Source organism: Leptodactylus fuscus, chromosome 1 (genome assembly GCF_031893055.1).
Source record: "Leptodactylus fuscus isolate aLepFus1 chromosome 1, aLepFus1.hap2, whole genome shotgun sequence".
NCBI classification, from domain to species: domain Eukaryota; kingdom Metazoa; phylum Chordata; class Amphibia; order Anura; family Leptodactylidae; genus Leptodactylus; species Leptodactylus fuscus.
This window is the reverse complement of record NC_134265.1, coordinates 1,108,617-1,130,324: the sequence shown is the minus strand read 5'-3', so window position 1 is coordinate 1,130,324 and position 21,708 is coordinate 1,108,617. Positions and strand designations below refer to the sequence as shown.

Sequence of the window (21,708 nt, the reverse complement as noted above, 5' to 3'; positions counted from 1 at the left end):
TCGTCCTGGCTCCTCGTCGGCAGTCTGTCGTCCTGGCTCCTCGTCGGCAGTCTGTCGTCCTGGCTCCTCGTCGGCAGTCTGTCGTCCTGGCTCCTCGTCGGCAGTCTGTCGTCCTGGCTCCTCGTCGGCAGTCTGTCGTCCTGGCTCGCTGTCGGCAGTCTGTCGTCCTGGCTCCTCGTCGGCAGTCTGTCGTCCTGGCTCGCTGTCGGCAGTCTGTCGTCCTGGCTCCTCGTCGGCAGTCTGTCGTCCTGGCTCGCTGTCGGCAGTCTGTCGTCCTGGCTCGCTGTCGGCAGTCTGTCGTCCTGGCTCGCTGTCGGCAGTCTTTCGTCCTGGCTCGCTGTCGGCAGTCTGTCGTCCTGGCTCGCTGTCGGCAGTCTGTCGTCCTGGCTCGTTGTCGGCAGTCTGTCGTCCTGGCTCGCTGTCGGCAGTCTGTCGTCCTGGCTCGCTGTCGGCAGTCTGTCGTCCTGGCTCGCTGTCGGCAGTCTGTCGTCCTGGCTCGCTGTCGGCAGTCTGTCGTCCTGGCTCGCTGTCGGCAGTCTGTCGTCCTGGCTCGCTGTCGGCAGTCTGTCGTCCTGGCTCGCTGTCGGCAGTCTGTCGTCCTGGCTCGCTGTCGGCAGTCTGTCGTCCTGGCTCGCTGTCGGCAGTCTGTCGTCCTGGCTCGCTGTCGGCAGTCTGTCGTCCTGGCTCGCTGTCGGCAGTCTGTCGTCCTGGCTCGCTGTCGGCAGTCTGTCGTCCTGGCTCGCTGTCGGCAGTCTGCCGTCCTGGCTCCTCGTCGGCAGTCTGTCGTCCTGGCTCGCTGTCGGCAGTCTGTCGTCGTGGATCGCTGTCGGCAGTCTGTCGTCCTGGCTCGCTGTCGGCAGTCTGTCGTCCTGGCCCCTCGTCGGCAGTCTGTCGTCCTGGCCCCTCGTCGGCAGTCTGTCGTCCTGGCTCCTCGTCGGCAGTCTGTCGTCGTGGCTCGCTGTCGGCAGTCTGTCGTCCTGGCTCCTCGTCGGCAGTCTGTCGTCGTGGATCGCTGTCGGCAGTCTGTCGTCCTGGCTCCTCGTCTGTCTATGTACCGCGTGATTATTCTATGGATTATTACGCCTCGTCCCCCTAGGTTCTGTCATCTGTTTTGTGTTATGGGGGCTCTCGGCAGCCTGACCTGTCCCACTATCTTCTTCTTCAGGTTACAAAGGTCTCCTTTGCCGAAGAACGTTCCAGAACCTCCTGGATGAAATGCAGAAACTGAAGGAGAAGCAGAAGGAGCTGGAGGCGGAGAAGGAGCGCACAAGACGCCAGGAGGAGGCGGCTCAGAGTACGGCACCTTATGAGGTCACTGTTTGGGGGATGGGTGTCATCATACCATGTTTGTACAAATCTCTGATGTATTCCAGGAGTCGCCTCCCGCCCTGTGCCTCTGCCCCGAAGGAAGACACCCCCTATAAAGCTGAGCTTGAGTGACACCCCTTCAGAGCCCCCGGTACCCCGACCACGCAGCCGGCTGCTACAGGCATGTGCACATGATGCTGATATTCTGCTCTATTCCTCTATACGTGTCATCTTGGGGCAGACTCTTCATCTTCCCTCGTGTCCCTGTATCCGCCTATATCATATGATGTCATTGGTTGCAGCTTTCCCCATTTGATAATCCCACGTTTCGTCCACGACTTCCCTCTGAAGTGAATGAGATCAGTGAGAAGAAGCGGATGCAGCGGCAGAAAACCCTGCGCTGGTTTAAGGAGACCGAGGCTGAGAAGGTGCTGGACCGAGGAGAAATCCCTCCATGGCTACACGGCATGATCTCACGCAGGTAACTCCTCACCGAACGGCGATCATCCAGGAAGAGAGCGGAGTAAGGGGGCCGTGTGTGGGAGGAGAAGGATGCAGTGAGGGCAGTGTGAGGGTAAGATGACAGTGGATGGACCGTCCTCGTAGCCGGGAGGTAGTGATGCAGTGAGTGCAGTGTGAGGGTAGGAGTGACAGTGGATGGACCGTCCTCGTAGCTGGGTGGTAGTGATGCAGTGAGAGTAGCAGTGACAGTGAATGGACCGTCCTCGTAGCTGGGTGGTAGTGATGCAGTGAGAGTAGCAGTGACAGTGAATGGACCGTCCTCGTAGCTGGGTGGTAGTGATGCAGTGAGTGCAGTGTGAGAGTAGCAGTGACAGTGAATGGACCGTCCTCGTAGCTGGGTGGTAGTGATGCAGTGATCACATTGTGAGAGTAGCAGTGGCAGTGGATGGACCGTCCTCCTAGCCGGGTGGTAGTCATGCAGTGAGTGCAGTGTGAGGGTAGGAGTGACAGTGGATGGACCGTCCTCGTAGCCAGGTGGTAGTGATGCAGTGAGGGTAGCAGTGGCAGTGGATGGACCGTCCTCTTAGCTGGGTGGTAGTGATGCAGTGATCACATTGTGAGAGTAGCAGTGGCAGTGGATGGACCGTCCTCGTAGCCGGGTGGTAGTCATGCAGTGAGTGCAGTGTGAGGGTAGGAGTGACAGTGGATGGACCGTCCTCATAGCCGGGTGGTAGTCACGCAGTGAGGGGGCAGGAGTGACAGTGGATGGATCGTTCACTTAGCTGGGTGGTAGTGATGCAGTGAGTGCAGTGTGAGGGTAGGAGTGACAGTGGATAGACCGTCCTCGTAGCCGGGTGGTAGTGATGCAGTGATTGCAGTGAGGGGGTAGGAGTGACAGTGGATGGACCGTCCTCGTAGCCGGGTGGTAGTGATGCAGTGAGTGCAGTGTGAGGGTAGGAGTGACAGTGGATGGACCGTCCTCGTAGCTGGGTGGTAGTGATGCAGTGAGTGCAGTGTGAGGGTAGGAGTGGCAGTGGATGGACTGTCCTCATAGCCGGGTGGTAGTGATGCAGTGATCACATTGTGAGAGTAGCAGTGGCAGTGGATGGACCGTCCTCATAGCCGGGTGGTAGTCATGCAGTGAGGGGCCAGGAGTGACAGTGGATGGATCATTCACTTAGCCGGGTGGTAGTGATGCAGTGAGTGCAGTGTGAGGGTAGGAGTGGCAGTGGATGGACCGTCCTCGTAGCCGGGTGGTAGTGATGCAGTGAGTGCAGTGTGAGGGTAGGAGTGACAGTGGATGGATCGTCCTCTTAGCCGGGGGGTATTGATGCAGTGAGTGCAGTGTGAGGGTAGGAGTGGCAGTGGATGGACCGTCCTCGTAGCCGGGTGGTAGTGATGCAGTGAGTGCAGTGTGAGGGTAGGAGTGACAGTGGATGGACCGTCCTCGTAGCTGGGTGGTAGTGATGCAGTGAGAGTAGCAGTGACAGTGAATGGACCGTCCTCGTAGCTGGGTGGTAGTGATGCAGTGAGAGTAGCAGTGACAGTGAATGGACCGTCCTCGTAGCTGGGTGGTAGTGATGCAGTGAGTGCAGTGTGAGAGTAGCAGTGACAGTGAATGGACCGTCCTCGTAGCTGGGTGGTAGTGATGCAGTGATCACATTGTGAGAGTAGCAGTGGCAGTGGATGGACCGTCCTCGTAGCCGGGTGGTAGTCATGCAGTGAGTGCAGTGTGAGGGTAGGAGTGACAGTGGATGGACCGTCCTCATAGCCGGGTGGTAGTCACGCAGTGAGGGGGCAGGAGTGACAGTGGATGGATCGTTCACTTAGCTGGGTGGTAGTGATGCAGTGAGTGCAGTGTGAGGGTAGGAGTGACAGTGGATAGACCGTCCTCGTAGCCGGGTGGTAGTGATGCAGTGATTGCAGTGAGGGGGTAGGAGTGACAGTGGATGGACTGTCCTCGTAGCCGGGTGGTAGTGATGCAGTGAGTGCAGTGTGAGGGTAGGAGTGACAGTGGATGGACCGTCCTCGTAGCTGGGTGGTAGTGATGCAGTGAGTGCAGTGTGAGGGTAGGAGTGGCAGTGGATGGACTGTCCTCATAGCTGGGTGGTAGTGATGCAGTGATCACATTGTGAGAGTAGCAGTGGCAGTGGATGGACCGTCCTCGTAGCCGGGTGGTAGTCATGCAGTGAGTGCAGTGTGAGGGTAGGAGTGACAGTGGATGGACCGTCCTCATAGCCGGGTGGTAGTCACGCAGTGAGGGGGCAGGAGTGACAGTGGATGGATCGTTCACTTAGCTGGGTGGTAGTGATGCAGTGAGTGCAGTGTGAGGGTAGGAGTGACAGTGGATAGACCGTCCTCGTAGCCGGGTGGTAGTGATGCAGTGATTGCAGTGAGGGGGTAGGAGTGACAGTGGATGGACCGTCCTCGTAGCCGGGTGGTAGTGATGCAGTGAGTGCAGTGTGAGGGTAGGAGTGACAGTGGATGGACCGTCCTCGTAGCTGGGTGGTAGTGATGCAGTGAGTGCAGTGTGAGGGTAGGAGTGGCAGTGGATGGACTGTCCTCATAGCCGGGTGGTAGTGATGCAGTGATCACATTGTGAGAGTAGCAGTGGCAGTGGATGGACCGTCCTCATAGCCGGGTGGTAGTCATGCAGTGAGGGGCCAGGAGTGACAGTGGATGGATCATTCACTTAGCCGGGTGGTAGTGATGCAGTGAGTGCAGTGTGAGGGTAGGAGTGGCAGTGGATGGACCGTCCTCGTAGCCGGGTGGTAGTGATGCAGTGAGTGCAGTGTGAGGGTAGGAGTGACAGTGGATGGATCGTCCTCTTAGCCGGGGGGTATTGATGCAGTGAGTGCAGTGTGAGGGTAGGAGTGGCAGTGGATGGACCGTCCTCGTAGCCGGGTGGTAGTGATGCAGTGAGTGCAGTGTGAGGGTAGGAGTGACAGTGGATGGACCGTCCTCGTAGCTGGGTGGTAGTGATGCAGTGAGAGTAGCAGTGACAGTGAATGGACCGTCCTCGTAGCTGGGTGGTAGTGATGCAGTGAGAGTAGCAGTGACAGTGAATGGACCGTCCTCGTAGCTGGGTGGTAGTGATGCAGTGAGTGCAGTGTGAGAGTAGCAGTGACAGTGAATGGACCGTCCTCGTAGCTGGGTGGTAGTGATGCAGTGATCACATTGTGAGAGTAGCAGTGGCAGTGGATGGACCGTCCTCATAGCCGGGTGGTAGTCATGCAGTGAGTGCAGTGTGAGGGTAGGAGTGACAGTGGATGGACCGTCCTCGTAGCCAGGTGGTAGTGATGCAGTGAGGGTAGCAGTGGCAGTGGATGGACCGTCCTCTTAGCTGGGTGGTAGTGATGCAGTGATCACATTGTGAGAGTAGCAGTGGCAGTGGATGGACCGTCCTCGTAGCCGGGTGGTAGTCATGCAGTGAGTGCAGTGTGAGGGTAGGAGTGACAGTGGATGGACCGTCCTCATAGCCGGGTGGTAGTCACGCAGTGAGGGGGCAGGAGTGACAGTGGATGGATCGTTCACTTAGCTGGGTGGTAGTGATGCAGTGAGTGCAGTGTGAGGGTAGGAGTGACAGTGGATAGACCGTCCTCGTAGCCGGGTGGTAGTGATGCAGTGATTGCAGTGAGGGGGTAGGAGTGACAGTGGATGGACCGTCCTCGTAGCCGGGTGGTAGTGATGCAGTGAGTGCAGTGTGAGGGTAGGAGTGACAGTGGATGGACCGTCCTCGTAGCTGGGTGGTAGTGATGCAGTGAGTGCAGTGTGAGGGTAGGAGTGGCAGTGGATGGACTGTCCTCATAGCCGGGTGGTAGTGATGCAGTGATCACATTGTGAGAGTAGCAGTGGCAGTGGATGGACCGTCCTCGTAGCCGGGTGGTAGTCATGCAGTGAGTGCAGTGTGAGGGTAGGAGTGACAGTGGATGGACCGTCCTCATAGCCGGGTGGTAGTCACGCAGTGAGGGGGCAGGAGTGACAGTGGATGGATCGTTCACTTAGCTGGGTGGTAGTGATGCAGTGAGTGCAGTGTGAGGGTAGGAGTGACAGTGGATAGACCGTCCTCGTAGCCGGGTGGTAGTGATGCAGTGATTGCAGTGAGGGGGTAGGAGTGACAGTGGATGGACCGTCCTCGTAGCCGGGTGGTAGTGATGCAGTGAGTGCAGTGTGAGGGTAGGAGTGACAGTGGATGGACCGTCCTCGTAGCTGGGTGGTAGTGATGCAGTGAGTGCAGTGTGAGGGTAGGAGTGGCAGTGGATGGACTGTCCTCATAGCCGGGTGGTAGTGATGCAGTGATCACATTGTGAGAGTAGCAGTGGCAGTGGATGGACCGTCCTCATAGCCGGGTGGTAGTCATGCAGTGAGGGGCCAGGAGTGACAGTGGATGGATCATTCACTTAGCCGGGTGGTAGTGATGCAGTGAGTGCAGTGTGAGGGTAGGAGTGGCAGTGGATGGACCGTCCTCGTAGCCGGGTGGTAGTGATGCAGTGAGTGCAGTGTGAGGGTAGGAGTGACAGTGGATGGATCGTCCTCTTAGCCGGGGGGTATTGATGCAGTGAGTGCAGTGTGAGGGTAGGAGTGGCAGTGGATGGACCGTCCTCGTAGCCGGGTGGTAGTGATGCAGTGAGTGCAGTGTGAGGGTAGGAGTGACAGTGGATGGATCGTCCTCTTAGCCGGGTGGTAGTGATGCAGTGAGTGCAGTGTGAGGGTAGGAGTGGCAGTGGATGGACCGTCCTTGTAGCTGGGTGGTAGTGATGCAGTGATCACATTGTGAGAGTAGCAGTGGCAGTGGATGGACCGTCCTCATAGCCGGGTGGTAGGTACGCAGTGAGGGGGCAGGAGTGACAGTGGATGGATCGTTCACTTAGCTGGGTGGTAGTGGTGCAGTGAGTGCAGTGTGAGGGTAGGAGTGACAGTGGATGGATCGTCCTCTTAGCCGGGGGGTAGTGATGCAGTGAGTGCAGTGTGAGGGTAGGAGTGACAGTGGATAGACCGTCCTCGTAGCCGGGTGGTAGTGATGCAGTGATTGCAGTGAGGGGGTAGGAGTGACAGTGGATGGACCGTCCTCGTAGCCGGGTGGTAGTGATGCAGTGAGTGCAGTGTGAGGGTAGGAGTGACAGTGGATGGACCGTCCTCGTAGCCGGGTGGTAGTGATGCAGTGATTGCAGTGAGGGGGTAGGAGTGACAGTGGATGGACCGTCCTCGTAGCCGGGTGGTAGTGATGCAGTGAGTGCAGTGTGAGGGTAGGAGTGGCAGTGGATGGACCGTCCTCGTAGCTGGGTGGTAGTGATGCAGTGATCACATTGTGAGAGTAGCAGTGGCAGTGGATGGACCGTCCTCATAGCCGGGTGGTAGTCATGCAGTGAGGGGGCAGGAGTGACAGTGGATGGATCATTCACTTAGCCGGGTGGTAGTGATGCAGTGAGTGCAGTGTGAGGGTAGGAGTGGCAGTGGATGGACCGTCCTCGTAGCCGGGTGATAGTGATGCAGTGAGTGCAGTGTGAGGGTAGGAGTGACAGTGGATGGATCGTCCTCTTAGCCGGGGGGTAGTGATGCAGTGAGTGCAGTCTGAGGGTAGGAGTGGCAGTGGATGGACCGTCCTCGTAGCCGGGTGGTAGTGATGCAGTGAGTGCAGTGTGAGGGTAGGAGTGACAGTGGATGGATCGTCCTCTTAGCCGGGTGGTAGTGATGCAGTGAGTGCAGTGTGAGGGTAGGAGTGGCAGTGGATGGATCGTCCTCTTAGCCGGGGGGTAGTGATGCAGTGAGTGCAGTGTGAGGGTAGGAGTGACAGTGGATGGACCGTCCTCGTAGCCGGGTGGTAGTGATGCAGTGAGTGCAGTGTGAGGGTAGGAGTGACAGTGGATGGATCGTCCTCTTAGCCGGGGGGTAGTGATGCAGTGAGTGCAGTGAGGGTAGGAGTGACAGTGGATGGATCGTCCTCTTAGCCGGGGGGTAGTGATGCAGTGAGTGCATTTTGAGGGTAGGAGTGACAGTGGATGGACCGTCCTCATAGCCGGGTGGTAGTGATGCAGTGAGTGCAGTGTGAGGGTAGGAGTAATGGTGGATGGATTGTCCTCATAGCCGGGTGGTAGTGAGTGCAGTGTGAGGGTAGGGGGATTAGCTGTAGATAACTCCTCCTGGCAGTGACTGGGCAGTACTAGAGGATGATCAGTTCGCACTTTACTGACATTTTACAGGGACACTGAAAATCTACTGATGGGGAAAGAACCCGGAGACTTCCTCATCCGGATCAGTCAGAACCGGGCCGGCTACATCCTGAGCTACAGGTGAGTGCGCAACTGGATCAGATATCCCTACCTTGTATCTTACATGTATATATACCGCCACTATGAAAGGACACATTATATACCACCTCACTGTACACCCTGCACTGTATACTATACACTGTGTACACCACTGGATTATATACCACCATACTGTACACCCTGCACTGTATAGTATACACTGTGTACATCACTGGATTATATACCACCACACTGTACACCCTGCACTGTATAGTATACACTGTGTACATCACTGGATTATATACCACCACACTGTGCACCCTGCACTATATACTATGCACTGTGTACACCACTGGATTATATACCACCTCACTGTATACCCTCCACTATACATTATGCACTGTGTACACCACTGGATTATATACCACCACACTGTACACCCTGCACTGTATACTATACACTGTGTACACTACTGGATTATACCACCACACTGTATACCCTCCACTATACATTATGCACTGTGTACACCACTGGATTATATACCACCACACTGTACACCCTGCACTGTATAGTATACACTGTGTACATCACTGGATTATATACCACCACACTGTGCACCCTGCACTATATACTATGCACTGTGTACACCACTGGATTATATACCACCTCACTGTATACCCTCCACTATACATTATGCACTGTGTACACCACTGGATTATATACCACCACACTGTACACCCTGCACTGTATACTATACACTGTGTACACTACTGGATTATACCACCACACTGTATACCCTGCACTGTATAGTATACACTGTGTACACCACTGGATTATATACCACCTCACTGTACACCCTGCACTATATACTATACACTGTGTACACCACTGGATTATATACCACCACACTGTATACCCTGCACTGTATACTATACACTGTGTACACCACTGGATTATATACCACCACACTGTACACCCTGCACTGTATAGTATACACTTTACACCACTGCATTATATACCACCATACTGTACACCCTGCACTATACAGTATACTGTGTACACCACTGGATTATACAGTATACCACCACACTGTACACCCTGCACTATATACTATGCACTGTGTACACCACTGGATTATATACCTCCACACTGTACACCCTGCACTGTATAGTATACACTGTGTACACCACTGGATTATATACCACCTCACTGTACACCCTGCACTATATACTATACACTGTGTACACCACTGGATTATATACCACCACACTGTATACCCTGCACTGTATACTATACACTGTGTACACCACTGGATTATATACCACCACACTGTACACCCTGCACTGTATAGTATACACTTTACACCACTGCATTATATACCACCATACTGTACACCCTGCACTATACAGTATACTGTGTACACCACTGGATTATACAGTATACCACCACACTGTACACCCTGCACTATATACTATGCACTGTGTACACCACTGGATTATATACCTCCACACTGTACACCCTGCACTATATACTATGCACTGTGTACACCACTGGATTATATACCTCCACACTGTACACCCTACACTATATACTGTGTACACCACTGGATTATATACCACCACACTACATACCCTCCATTATACATTATGCACTGTGTACATCACTAGCATATATACAACCTCACTGTATACCCTGCACTATATACTATACGTTGGTTAACGCTCCATGTTGCTCTTTGTTCCGTCACCATGTATCCTGTCAGAGCCGTTGACCGTTGCCGCCATTACATGATTGATGTGCGCTCCAACGGTTGTTACGTCATTCTGGGTGAGGACCGCGCTCACACATCTCTCTTGGCACTAGTGGAATTCCACCAGATAACCGGGATCCAGCCATACGGGGAAATCCTGCGAGAACCATGTGGAAAGGTAACCATACCATCCAGTGTGTCACTGCCATCATCCCTGAGCCCAGGAGGCCGCTGTGGTGATTGGCGCCCGCTCACCTCTTTGTACGATGGGGGTGAAGTTTGGAGGGTTTTGTGGTGGCGCCATCTTCCCATACTCTGGTGCTCTTCTGTCTGTAGATGGAAACCCGGGATCTGGACTGTGAGGAGTTGAAGTTTCTGAGAAGAACGTTGTCTCTGGGGGTTGAGAACGTCCAGTCTCCTGATCCCCCTACGCTGGTGGTCTCCAGGTCGGAGGAGTCGTCTCAGCATTACCGCAAGTCAATCCGGCGAGCGATGCAGGAGATCCAGCTGGTGAGTTACTTGTACATAAGTCCTGCTCTCAGGTGTTCCCTCAGGCCCAATACGTTGAGGTTCTCCTAACCATGATGGTACAACCACTCGGACCGGTTCCTGACTTTCCTTCTCTTCCCTTCAGGCCTCTGCTGATGGTTGTAAAGTAGAAGAGCGAAGAGAATCTGTGACGTAGCGATCGGAACTTACCAGCGAGCCAAGGCGCTATGGAGTCTGAGGTTGTGGAGATGACCAGCTCTAGTGACCCCATTGTGAGGAGGAGCCGCTCATGGTTGGACTCTGCGACCTCTCCAGTTGGGACTCCTCCTCTTTGAATCCTGTGATCAAATCTTTCTCCGTTGTTTAAATTTTTACATGAAACTGATGATAGAAATGCAAAATAAAGAAATGTGACTGTACCCAGAGCAATCGGTGGGATGGTGGCCACTTCTGCCCGTCTTCTGACTGATTGGGATGACTCTCCTGCTCATGCAGCAATCAGAGGAGGTTGGGGTGGCCTGATGCACGGGGACGGGCAGATCACCTGGTCGTGGAACCAATCAGGTTGGGGAAGGGTGGTTCCCTTCTCCTGGATGGATCGGGCAGCGGTGGTGCTGGGGTGTCCTCTGCTCCAGGGCTGCTGAACAGAGTGGTGGCTTCTCTACTCCTGGAGGGATTACTTGGAGTAGAACTTGAGAAGCTCTTCTTGTAGGACCTACTGATCTTCTGTACCGAGTTGATCATTCATGTCACTTTCTCATTGGTGGTCTATGCTAGATCCATCAGCAGTGCATTGGGCATATGAGGAGGGTGCAGAGACAGGTGGTGGAGGGGGGGGGGAGTAATAGCGGTGCTACAGAAGACCTCAGAGATTGTGGGAGCAGAGAAGTCTCCCCCTCCTTATAGCTGTAAATGCTTGACAGATCTGGCGTTATGGGTTAGTCGGGGAGATCATCGACCACCATTGAATGTGTCTCGGAGACTTCACTGATATCAGACAAATCTACTACCTTATAAAAATCTAGTTATGAACATTGTGAACAGTGACCTGACAGTAGAGATATCCCAGACACTCCAGTACACAGCACGGTCAGGATGGGGTCTGGTCCATGTGAGGTTCTGCAGACGTTGGGACCTCCACAGGCCCCTGATCACTGCACCTTGTTCTGCAGATGTTGGGACCTTCACAAGCCCCTGATCACTGCACCTCGTTCTGCAGATGTTGGGACTCACACAGGCCCTTGATCACTGCACCTCGTTCTGCAGATGTTGGGACCTTCACAGGCCCCTTATCACTGCACCTTATTCTGCAGATGTTGGGACCTCCACAGACCCCTGATCTCTGCACCTTGTTCTGCAGATGTGGGGACCTCCACAGGCCCCTGATCTCTGCCCCTTGTTCTGCAGATGTTGGGACCTCCACAGGCCCCTGATCTCTGCCCCTTGTTCTGCAAATGTTGGGACCTCCACAGGCCCCTGATCTCCTGCACCTCGTTCTACAGATGTTGGGACCTTCACAGGCCCCTGATCTCTGCACCTTGTTCTGCAGATGTTGAGACCTTCACAGGCCCCTGATCTCTGCACCTTGTTCTGCAGATGTTGGGACCTTCACAGGCCCCTGATTTCTGTATCTTGTTCTGCAGATGTTGGGACCCTCACAGACCCCTGATCACTGCACATCGTTCTGCAGATGTTGAGACCTTCACAGGCCCCTGATCTCTGCACCTTGTTCTGCAGATGTTGAGACCTTCACAGGCCCCTGATCTCTGCACCTTGTTCTGCAGATGTTGGGACCTTCACAGGCCCCTGATTTCTGTATCTTGTTCTGCAGATGTTGGGACCCTCACAGACCCCTGATCACTGCACATCGTTCTGCAGATGTTGAGACCTTCACAGGCCCCTGATCACTGCACCTTGTTCTTTACATGTTGGGACCGCCACAGGGCCATGAATTTTGCATGGCTACTGTTTGTGAAAACCTGCATTGACTTGGAGCAAGACCGCAAAGTCTGCAGAAGAGTGATGGAAAGTTCTGTATGATCCAGAACAATCTGCATGAGAAGCTAAGAGGATTAATGCAGCTTTACAGGCAACCACAGGGAATACTGATTTAATCTGGCTGCCCTCTGACGTGTACCTGTTGGGTCCTTCTACTTGTGCTGGGTACTCGGAGAACTAGTTGCCCTGACCATTCAGTTCTTCCATTAAATAGGACTTTTATTACCACCCGCAATGCTGGTGTGTTAAAAGCTGCCCCTCATTCAGGATCAGTTTTGGGGCAGCCCAAAGCCCGTGCTGGGATTGGTAGATGGTTTTGGTGCAGCCCGAGGCAGGTGCTGGGATTGGTAGATGCTTTTAGGGCAGCCCGAGGCCGGTGCTGGGATCGGTAGATGGTTTAGGGGCAGCCGGAGGCCGGTGCTGGGATCGGGAGATGGTTTTGGGGCAGCCTGAGGCCGGTGCTGGGATCGGTAGATGATTTTGGGGCAGCCTGAGGCCAGTGCTGGGATCGGTAGATGGTTTAGGGGCAGCCGGAGGCCGGTGCTGGGATCGGTAGATGATTTTGGGGCAGCCTGAGGCCAGTGCTGGGATCGGTAGATGGTTTTGGGGCAGCCTGAGGCCGGTGCTGGGATCGGTAGATGATTTTGGGGCAGCCTGAGGCCAGTGCTGGGATCGGTAGATGGTTTTGGGGCAGCCTGAGGCCGTTCCTGGGATCGGTAGATGGTTTTGGGGCAGCCTGAGGCCGTTCCTGGGATCGGTAGATGGTTTTGGGGCAGCCTGAGGCCGTTCCTGGGATCGGTAGATGGTTTTGGGGCAGCCTGAGGCCGTTCCTGGGATCGGTAGATGGTTTTGGGGCAGCCCGAGGCCGGTGCTGGGATCGGTAGATGGTTTTGGGGCAGCCCGAGGCCGGTGCTGGGATCGGTAGATGGTTTTGGGGCAGCCTGTGGCCGGTGCTGGGATCGGTAGATTGGTTTTGGGGCAGCCTGAGGCCGTTCCTGGGATCGGTAGATGGTTTTGGGGCAGACTGAGGCTGGTGCTGGGATCGGTAGATGGTTTTGGGGGCAGCCTGTGGCCAATGCTGGGATCGGTAGATGGTTTTGGGGCAGCCCGAGGCCGTTCCTGGGATCGGTAGATGATTTTGGGGCAGCCTGAAGCCAGTGCTGGGATCGGTAGATGGTTTTGGGGCAGCCTGAGGCCGTTCCTGGAATCGGTAGATGGTTTTGGGGCAGCCTGAGGCCGGTGCTGGGATCGATAGATGGTTTTGAGGCAGCCTGAGGCCGGTGCTGGGATCGGTAGATGGTCTTGGTGCAGCACAAGGCCGGTCCTGGGATCGGTAGATGGTTTTGGGGCAGCCTGAGGCCGGTGCTGGGATCGGTAGATGGTTTTGGGGCAGCCTGAGGCCGGTGCTGGGATCGATAGATGGTTTTGGGGCAGCCTGAGGCCGGTGCTGGGATCGATAGATGGTTTTGAGGCAGCCTGAGGCCGGTGCTGGGATCGGTAGATGGTTTTGGTGCAGCCTGAGGCCGGTGCTGAGGGATTGATTGCTGAACATGTCCTAGATCAGGATCCTTTGTTGTAGGCGCTGCGGTCTTAGTGATTCTGAGATGTCTTTTCTTTTGTGTTTTGATTTATTGTAAATGAAGAAGACTCCGAGAGAACTGCAATGTGTGAATAAGCACGGACTGTATCTGCCCGTTCTGCTCCCATTTCTCTAAACTTTCTGTCCATCAGTGGAGTCATTGGTCACAACTGTGCAGTGTGAACTGGAGTGGGTGACCAGGAGAGGTCCTATACTGGAGGGTCTGGGTGTGGGGACATTATTGGGTCTCTAGAGCCCGTTACCTTGACCTGGACAATCTTGGTAAATCTCTGATCGCTGTGATGGTCAATGTCCTATCATTAAGCCATTATGGTGGAGTTCTTCTCCTGTACACTGACATCTATGTTAGGGGGGGTTATCCTCCTGCACGCTGACCATTGATGGTGAGAGGTTCTCCTCCCGTACACTGACCATTGATTGTGAGAGGTTCTTCTCCCGTACACTGACCATTGATTGTGGGGGGTTCTCCCATACACTGACCATCAACGGTTGGATGGGGTTATCCTCCTGCACGCTGACCATTGATGGTGAGGAGTTCTCCTCCCATACCCTGACCATCGATGGTGGGGGGTTATCTTCCCGTACACTGACCATCGATGGTTGGGGGGGTTATCTTCCCGTACACTGACCATCGATGGTTGGGGGGGTTATCCTCCTGCACGCTGACCATTGATTGTGAGAGGTTCTCCTCCCGTACACTGACATCTATGTTGGGGGGGTTCTCCTCCCATACACTGACCATCGACGGTTGGATGGGGTTATCCTCCTGCACGCTGACCATTGATGATGAGGGGTTCTCCTCCCATACACTGACATCTATGTTGGGGGGGGGGGGGGGGGTTCTCCTCCCATACACTGACCATCGACGGTTGGATGGGGTTATCCTCCTGCACGCTGACCATTGATGATGAGGGGTTCTCCTCCCATACACTGACATCTATGTTGGGGGGTTATCCTCCCATACACTGACCATTGATGATGAGGGGTTCTCCTCCCATACACTGACATCTATGTTGGGGGGGGTTCTCCTCCCATACACTGACCATCGACGGTTGGATGGGGTTATCCTCCTGCACGCTGACCATTGATGATGAGGGGTTCTCCTCCCATACACTGACATCTATGTTGGGGGGTTATCCTCCCATACACTGACCATTGATGATGAGGGGTTCTCCTCCCATACACTGACATCTATGTTGGGGGGGGTTCTCCTCCCATACACTGACCATCGACGGTTGGATGGGGTTATCCTCCTGCACGCTGACCATTGATGATGAGGGGTTCTCCTCCCATACACTGACATCTATGTTGGGGGGTTATCCTCCCATACACTGACCATCGATGGTGAGGGGTTCTCCTCCCGTACACTGACCATCGACGGTTGGGGGGGTTATCCTCCCGTACACTGACCATCGATGGTAGGGGGGTTATCCTGCACGCTGACCATTGATGGTGAGAGGTTCTCCTCCTGCACACTGACCATTAATGGTGAGGGGTTCTCCTCCCATACACTGACCATCGACGGTTGGATGGGGTTATCCTCCTGCACGCTGACCATTGATGATGAGGGGTTCTCCTCCCATACACTGACATCTATGTTGGGGGGTTGTCCTCCCATACACTGACCATTGATGATGAGGGGTTCTCCTCCCATACACTGACATCTATGTTGGGGGGGGGTTCTCCTCCCATACACTGACCATCGACGGTTGGATGGGGTTATCCTCCTGCACGCTGACCATTGATGATGAGGGGTTCTCCTCCCATACACTGACATCTATTTTGGGGGGTTATCCTCCCGTACACTGACCATCAATGGTAGGGGGGTTATCCTGCACGCTGACCATTGATGGTGAGAGGTTCTCCTCCTGCACACTGACCATTAATGGTGAGGGGTTCTCCTCCCATACACTGACATCTATGTTGGGGGGCTTATCCTCCCGTACACTGACCATTGATGGTGAGAAGTTCTCCTGTACACTGACCATTGATGGTGAGGGGTTCTCCTCCCATACACTGACCATCGACGGTTGGATGGGGTTATCCTCCTGCACGCTGACCATTGATGATGAGGGGTTCTCCTCCCATACACTGACATCTATGTTGGGGGGTTATCCTCCCATACACTGACCATCGATGGTGGGGGGTTATCTTCCCGTACACTGACCATCGATGGTTGGGGGGGTTATCCTCCTGCACGCTGACCATTGATTGTGAGAGGTTCTCCTCCCATACACTGACATCTATGTTGGGGGGTTATCCTCCCATACACTGACCATCGATGGTGGGGGGTTATCTTCCCGTACACTGACCATCGATGGTTGGGGGGGTTATCCTCCTGCACGCTGACCATTAATGGTGAGGGGTTCTCCTCCCATACACTGACATCTATGTTGGGGGGCTTATCCTCCTGTACACTGACCATCGATGGTTAGGGGGGGATTATCCTCCCGTACGCTGACCATTGATGGTGAGAAGTTCTCCTGTACACTGACCATCGATGGTAGGGGGGTTATCCTGCACGCTGACCATTGATGGTGAGAGGTTCTCCTCCTGCACGCTGACCATTAATGGTGAGGGGTTCTCCTCCCATACACTGACATCTATGTTGGGGGGCTTATCCTCCCGTACACTGACCATTGATGGTGAGGGGTTCTCCTCCCATACACTGACATCTATGTTGGGGGGGTTATCCTCCCGTACACTGACCATCGATGGTGAGAGGCTCTCCTCCCGTACACTGACCATTGATGGTGAGAAGTTCTCCTCCCGTACACTGACCATTGATGGTGAGGAGCTCTCCTCCCGTACACTGACCATTGATGGTGAGGAGCTCTCCTCCCGTACACTGACCATTGATGGTGAGAAGTTCTCCTCCCGTACACTGACCATCGATGGTGAGAGGCTCTCCTCCCGTACACTGACCATCGATGGTGAGAAGTTCTCCTCCCGTACACTGACCATTGATGGTGAGAAGTTCTCCTCCCGTACACTGACCATTGATGGTGAGGAGCTCTCCTCCCGTACACTGACCCCTACAGAGCCCTGGATGATTTGTGTCCTCCTCTCGGGTGGTATGAGGGTGGGCTATGCTCCTGGGCCCCCAGTGTTTATAGACATCTCTCACATCCACCTCAGTTTTCTCTTTATTTGAAAACATTTCTGGTATAAAATATTGGAGTCTTGGTTTTCGGCCTTCACTTCATCTCGGTGGCGGGGACGCGCTTGTGCTGCTGCTTCTTTAGTTTCTTCCTGAAAATAATAGAGATGAATGCGATGTTACACAGGCAGAGTCGGCCGCTCCCTTGGGGTTTGTCCTGTGGCCCAGTGACTGGTCAGGTGACCCTACAGACGGCCATACATGTAAGATCACACTTATCTGCAGACATCTGGCAGGTCCGGCTACATCTGGTGGAGTGTGCCGAGAATCTGCTGTCCGTGGTGTCACCTAAATAACCGCAGATACGAAGATGGTCTGCAGAAGGTGTATTGGGGTCAGGTGGATTAGGGTCAGGGACAGAGACCGCTCTGGTGTATTGGGGTCAGGGCCGGAGACCGCTCTGGTGTATTGGGGTCAGGGCCGATTAGGTTAACCCCTTCACCGTCCTGACCCATCTAGTAATGGGCTTCTATCTGATTATATTACTATATATTGTTGTCTCCTGCTGTGTTGTACCAGTCTCTGGACCCCCCCCCCCCTGTCCCCCTCCCCCCTGTCCCCCTGTCCCCCTCGCCCCACCCCTCCCTCCTTTCCCTCCGTCCCCCCCTGTCCCTCCGTCCCCCCGTCCCCCCGTCCCCCTCCATCCATTTCCTAGGGCGGCCGTAGGTTTAGTTCGGTCTTTGGCGAGCTGCAGCCAGAAGATGTGACCTCACCTCTGGACCAAGTAGAGCCCAAGTGTGACGAGAAAAGCTGCTCCGAAGATTACCCCAAAGACGATGCCAATGATGAGACCTGCGGGCAGAGTAACCACACTCAGGTGAGAAGAGACATCACAAGACAACCCTGATCAGTGTCTGCAGAGTGGGATGATGGGAGACACTCCGTACCTGTGTCTGGTCCTGAACCTGAGGGCTTGGAGTCCTGAGTCGCACCAGAGCGCCCTGCAAACCGGAGCAGAGGAAGGCATTAGTCTGTGCAAAGAGCTGACACTCACCTGTAACCACGCTCACACCTGGCACTCACCTGTAACCACGCTCACACCTGACACTCACCTATAACCACGCTCACACCTGACACTCGCCTGTAACCACGCTCACACCTGACACTCGCCTATAACCACGCTCACACCTGACACTCGCCTGTAACCACGCTCACACCTGACACTCGCCTGTAACCACGCTGACACCTGACACTCTCCTGTAACCACGCTCACACCTGACACTCTCCTGTAACCACACTCACACCTGACACTCACCTGTAACCACGCTCACACCTGGCACTCACCTGTAACCACACTCACACCTGACACTCACCTGTAGCTACACTCACACCTGGCACTCGCCTGTAACCACACTCACACCTGACACTCACCTGTAGCTACACTCACACCTGGCACTCGCCTGTAACCACGCTCACACCTGACACTCACCTGTAACCACGCTCACACCTGACACTCACCTGTAACCACGCTCACACCTGACACTCACCTGTAACCACGCTCACACCTGACACTCACCTGTAACCACGCTCACACCTGACACTCACCTGTAACCACGCTCACACCTGACACTCACCTGTAACCACGCTCACACCTGACACTCACCTGTAACCACGCTCACACCTGACACTCACCTGTAACCACGCTCACACCTGACACTCACCTGTAACCACGCTCACACCTGACACTCGCCTGTAACCACGCTCACACCTGACACTCGCCTGTAACCACGCTCACACCTGGCACTCGCCTGTAACCACGCTCACACCTGGCACTCACCTGTAACCACACTCACACCTGACACTCACCTGTAGCTACGCTCACACCTGGCACTCGCCTGTAACCACGCTCACACCTGACACTCACCTGTAACCACGCTCACACCTGACACTCACCTGTAACCACGCTCACACCTGACACTCACCTGTAACCACGCTCACACCTGACACTCGCCTATAACCACGCTCACACCTGGCACTCGCCTGTAACCACGCTCACACCTGACACTCACCTGTAACCACGCTCACACCTGACACTCTCCTGTAACCACACTCACACCTGACACTCACCTGTAACCACGCTCACACCTGACACTCACCTGTAACCACGCTCACACCTGACACTCACCTGTAACCACGCTCACACCTGACACTCGCCTGTAACCACGCTCACACCTGACACTCGCCTGTAACCACGCTCACACCTGGCACTCGCCTGTAACCACGCTCACACCTGACACTCGCCTGTAACCACGCTCACACCTGGCACTCGCCTGTAACCACGCTCACACCTGGCACTCGCCTGTAACCACGCTCACACCTGGCACTCGCCTGTAACCACGCTCACACCTGACACTCCCCTGTAACCACGCTCACACCTGACACTCACCTGTAACCACGCTCACACCTGACACTCACCTGTAACCACGCTCACACCTGACACTCACCTGTAACCACGCTCACACCTGACACTCGCCTGTAACCACGCTCACACCTGACACTCGCCTGTAACCACGCTCACACCTGACACTCGCCTGTAACCACGCTCACACCTGACACTCGCCTGTAACCACGCTCACACCTGACACTCGCCTGTAACCACGCTCACACTTGACACTCGCCTGTAACCACGCTCACACCTGACACTCGCCTGTAATCACGCTCACACCTGACACTCGCCTGTAACCACGCTCACACCTGACACTCGCCTGTAACCACGCTCACACCTGGCACTCACTTGTAACCACACTCACCTGAAGCTGCACTCACTTTTAATCACACTCACACCTGGCACTCACCTGTAACCACGCTCACACCTGACACTCGCCTGTAACCACGCTCACACCTGGCACTCGCCTGTAACCACGCTCACAACTGACACTCGCCTGTAACCACGCTCACACCTGGCACTCGCCTGTAACCACGCTCACACCTGACACTCGCCTGTAACCACGCTCACACCTGGCACTCGCCTGTAACCACGCTCACACCTGACACTCGCCTGTAACCACGCTCACACCTGGCACTCGCCTGTAACCACGCTCACACCTGGCACTCGCCTGTAACCACGCTCACACCTGGCACTCGCCTGTAACCACGCTCACACCTGGCACTCGTCTGTAACCACGCTCACACCTGGCACTCACTTGTAACCACACTCACCTGAAGCTGCACTCACTTTTAATCACACTCACACCTGGCACTCACCTGTAACCACGCTCACACCTGACACTCGCCTGTAACCACGCTCACAACTGACACTCGCCTGTAACCACGCTCACACCTGGCACTCGCCTGTAACCACGCTCACACCTGGCACTCGTCTGTAACCACGCTCACACCTGGCACTCACTTGTAACCACACTCACCTGAAGCTGCACTCACTTTTAATCACACTCACACCTGGCACTCACCTGTAACCACGCTCACACCTGACACTCGCCTGTAACCACGCTCACACCTGGCACTCGCCTGTAACCACGCTCACAACTGACACTCGCCTGTAACCACGCTCACACCTGGCACTCACCTGTAACCACGCTCACACCTGGCACTCGCCTGTAACCACGCTCACAACTGACACTCGCCTGTAACCACGCTCACACCTGGCACTCGCCTGTAACCACGCTCACACCTGGCACTCACCTGTAACCACGCTCACACCTGGCACTCGCCTGTAACCACGCTCACACCTGGCACTCGCCTGTAACCACGCTCACACCTGGCACTCGCCTGTAACCACGCTCACACCTGGCACTCGCCTGTAACCACGCTCACACCTGGCACTCGCCTGTAACCACGCTCACACCTGACACTCGCCTGTAACCACGCTCACACCTGGCACTCGCCTGTAACCACGCTCACACCTGGCACTCGCCTGTAACCACGCTCACACCTGGCACTCGCCTGTAACCACGCTCACACCTGACACTCACCTGTGCTCACACCTGACACTCACACCTGACACTCGCCTGTAACCACGCTGACACCTGACACTCGTCTGTAACCACGCTCACACCTGACACTCGCCTGTAACCACGCTCACACCTGACACTCGCCTGTAACCACGCTCACACCTGGCACTCGCCTGTAACCACGCTCACACCTGGCACTCGCCTGTAACCACGCTCACACCTGACACTCGCCTGTAACCACGCTCACACCTGGCACTCACTTGTAACCACACTCACACCTGGCACTCGCCTGTAACCACACTCACACCTGACACTCACCTGTAACCACGCTCACACCTGACACTCACCTGTAACCACGCTCACACCTGACACTCACCTGTAACTACACTCACAAACTCTCACTCAACTTTTACTACACTCACACCTGATACTCGCCTGTAACCACTCTCACACCTGACTCTCACCTGTAACCACACTCACATCCAGCCCATACACTACAGTATCCTCACCACAGCCCATACTGACCCCAGGTCACCTCAACAAGATAGGGTAACATTATCATTATATCTATAGGAAGTACCCCTCCCCCAGCGCCATGACCTTGTTCTACACTGACTCCTCCCCCAGCGCCATGACCTTGTTCTACACTGACTCCTCCCCCAGCGCCATGACCTTGTTCTACATTGACCCCTCCCCCAGCGCCATGACCTTGCTCTACACTGACCCCTCCCCCAGTGCCATGACCTTGTTCTCCACTGACCCCTCCCCCATTGCCATGACCT

The 21,708-nt window shown here is 55.0% G+C and overlaps 2 protein-coding genes across 2 annotated transcripts in view; one reads left to right on the top strand and one right to left on the bottom strand.

The window, feature by feature from the left end:
• The window catches only part of LOC142190425 (myosin-IIIb-like), an 82,590-nt gene extending 72,073 nt beyond the window's left edge, over positions 1-10,517 (top strand). The window contains exons 14-20 of the mRNA XM_075262295.1: positions 1,166-1,294; positions 1,374-1,459; positions 1,611-1,789; positions 7,971-8,060; positions 9,781-9,946; positions 10,105-10,278; positions 10,403-10,517. Of these exons, the coding sequence (XP_075118396.1) occupies positions 1,166-1,294; positions 1,374-1,459; positions 1,611-1,789; positions 7,971-8,060; positions 9,781-9,946; positions 10,105-10,278; positions 10,403-10,453 (875 nt within the window). The 3' untranslated portion in view covers positions 10,454-10,517. The remainder of the gene's footprint in view (positions 1-1,165; positions 1,295-1,373; positions 1,460-1,610; positions 1,790-7,970; positions 8,061-9,780; positions 9,947-10,104; positions 10,279-10,402) is intronic.
• A 6,472-nt stretch (positions 10,518-16,989) lies between these two features.
• Positions 16,990-21,708, bottom strand: part of LOC142191344 (inter-alpha-trypsin inhibitor-like) — a 32,452-nt gene continuing 27,733 nt past the window's right edge. The window contains exons 4-6 of the mRNA XM_075262344.1: positions 17,903-17,956; positions 17,729-17,807; positions 16,990-17,107 (exon numbers count right to left, since the gene is read on the bottom strand). Of these exons, the coding sequence (XP_075118445.1) occupies positions 17,053-17,107; positions 17,729-17,807; positions 17,903-17,956 (188 nt within the window). The 3' untranslated portion in view covers positions 16,990-17,052. The remainder of the gene's footprint in view (positions 17,108-17,728; positions 17,808-17,902; positions 17,957-21,708) is intronic.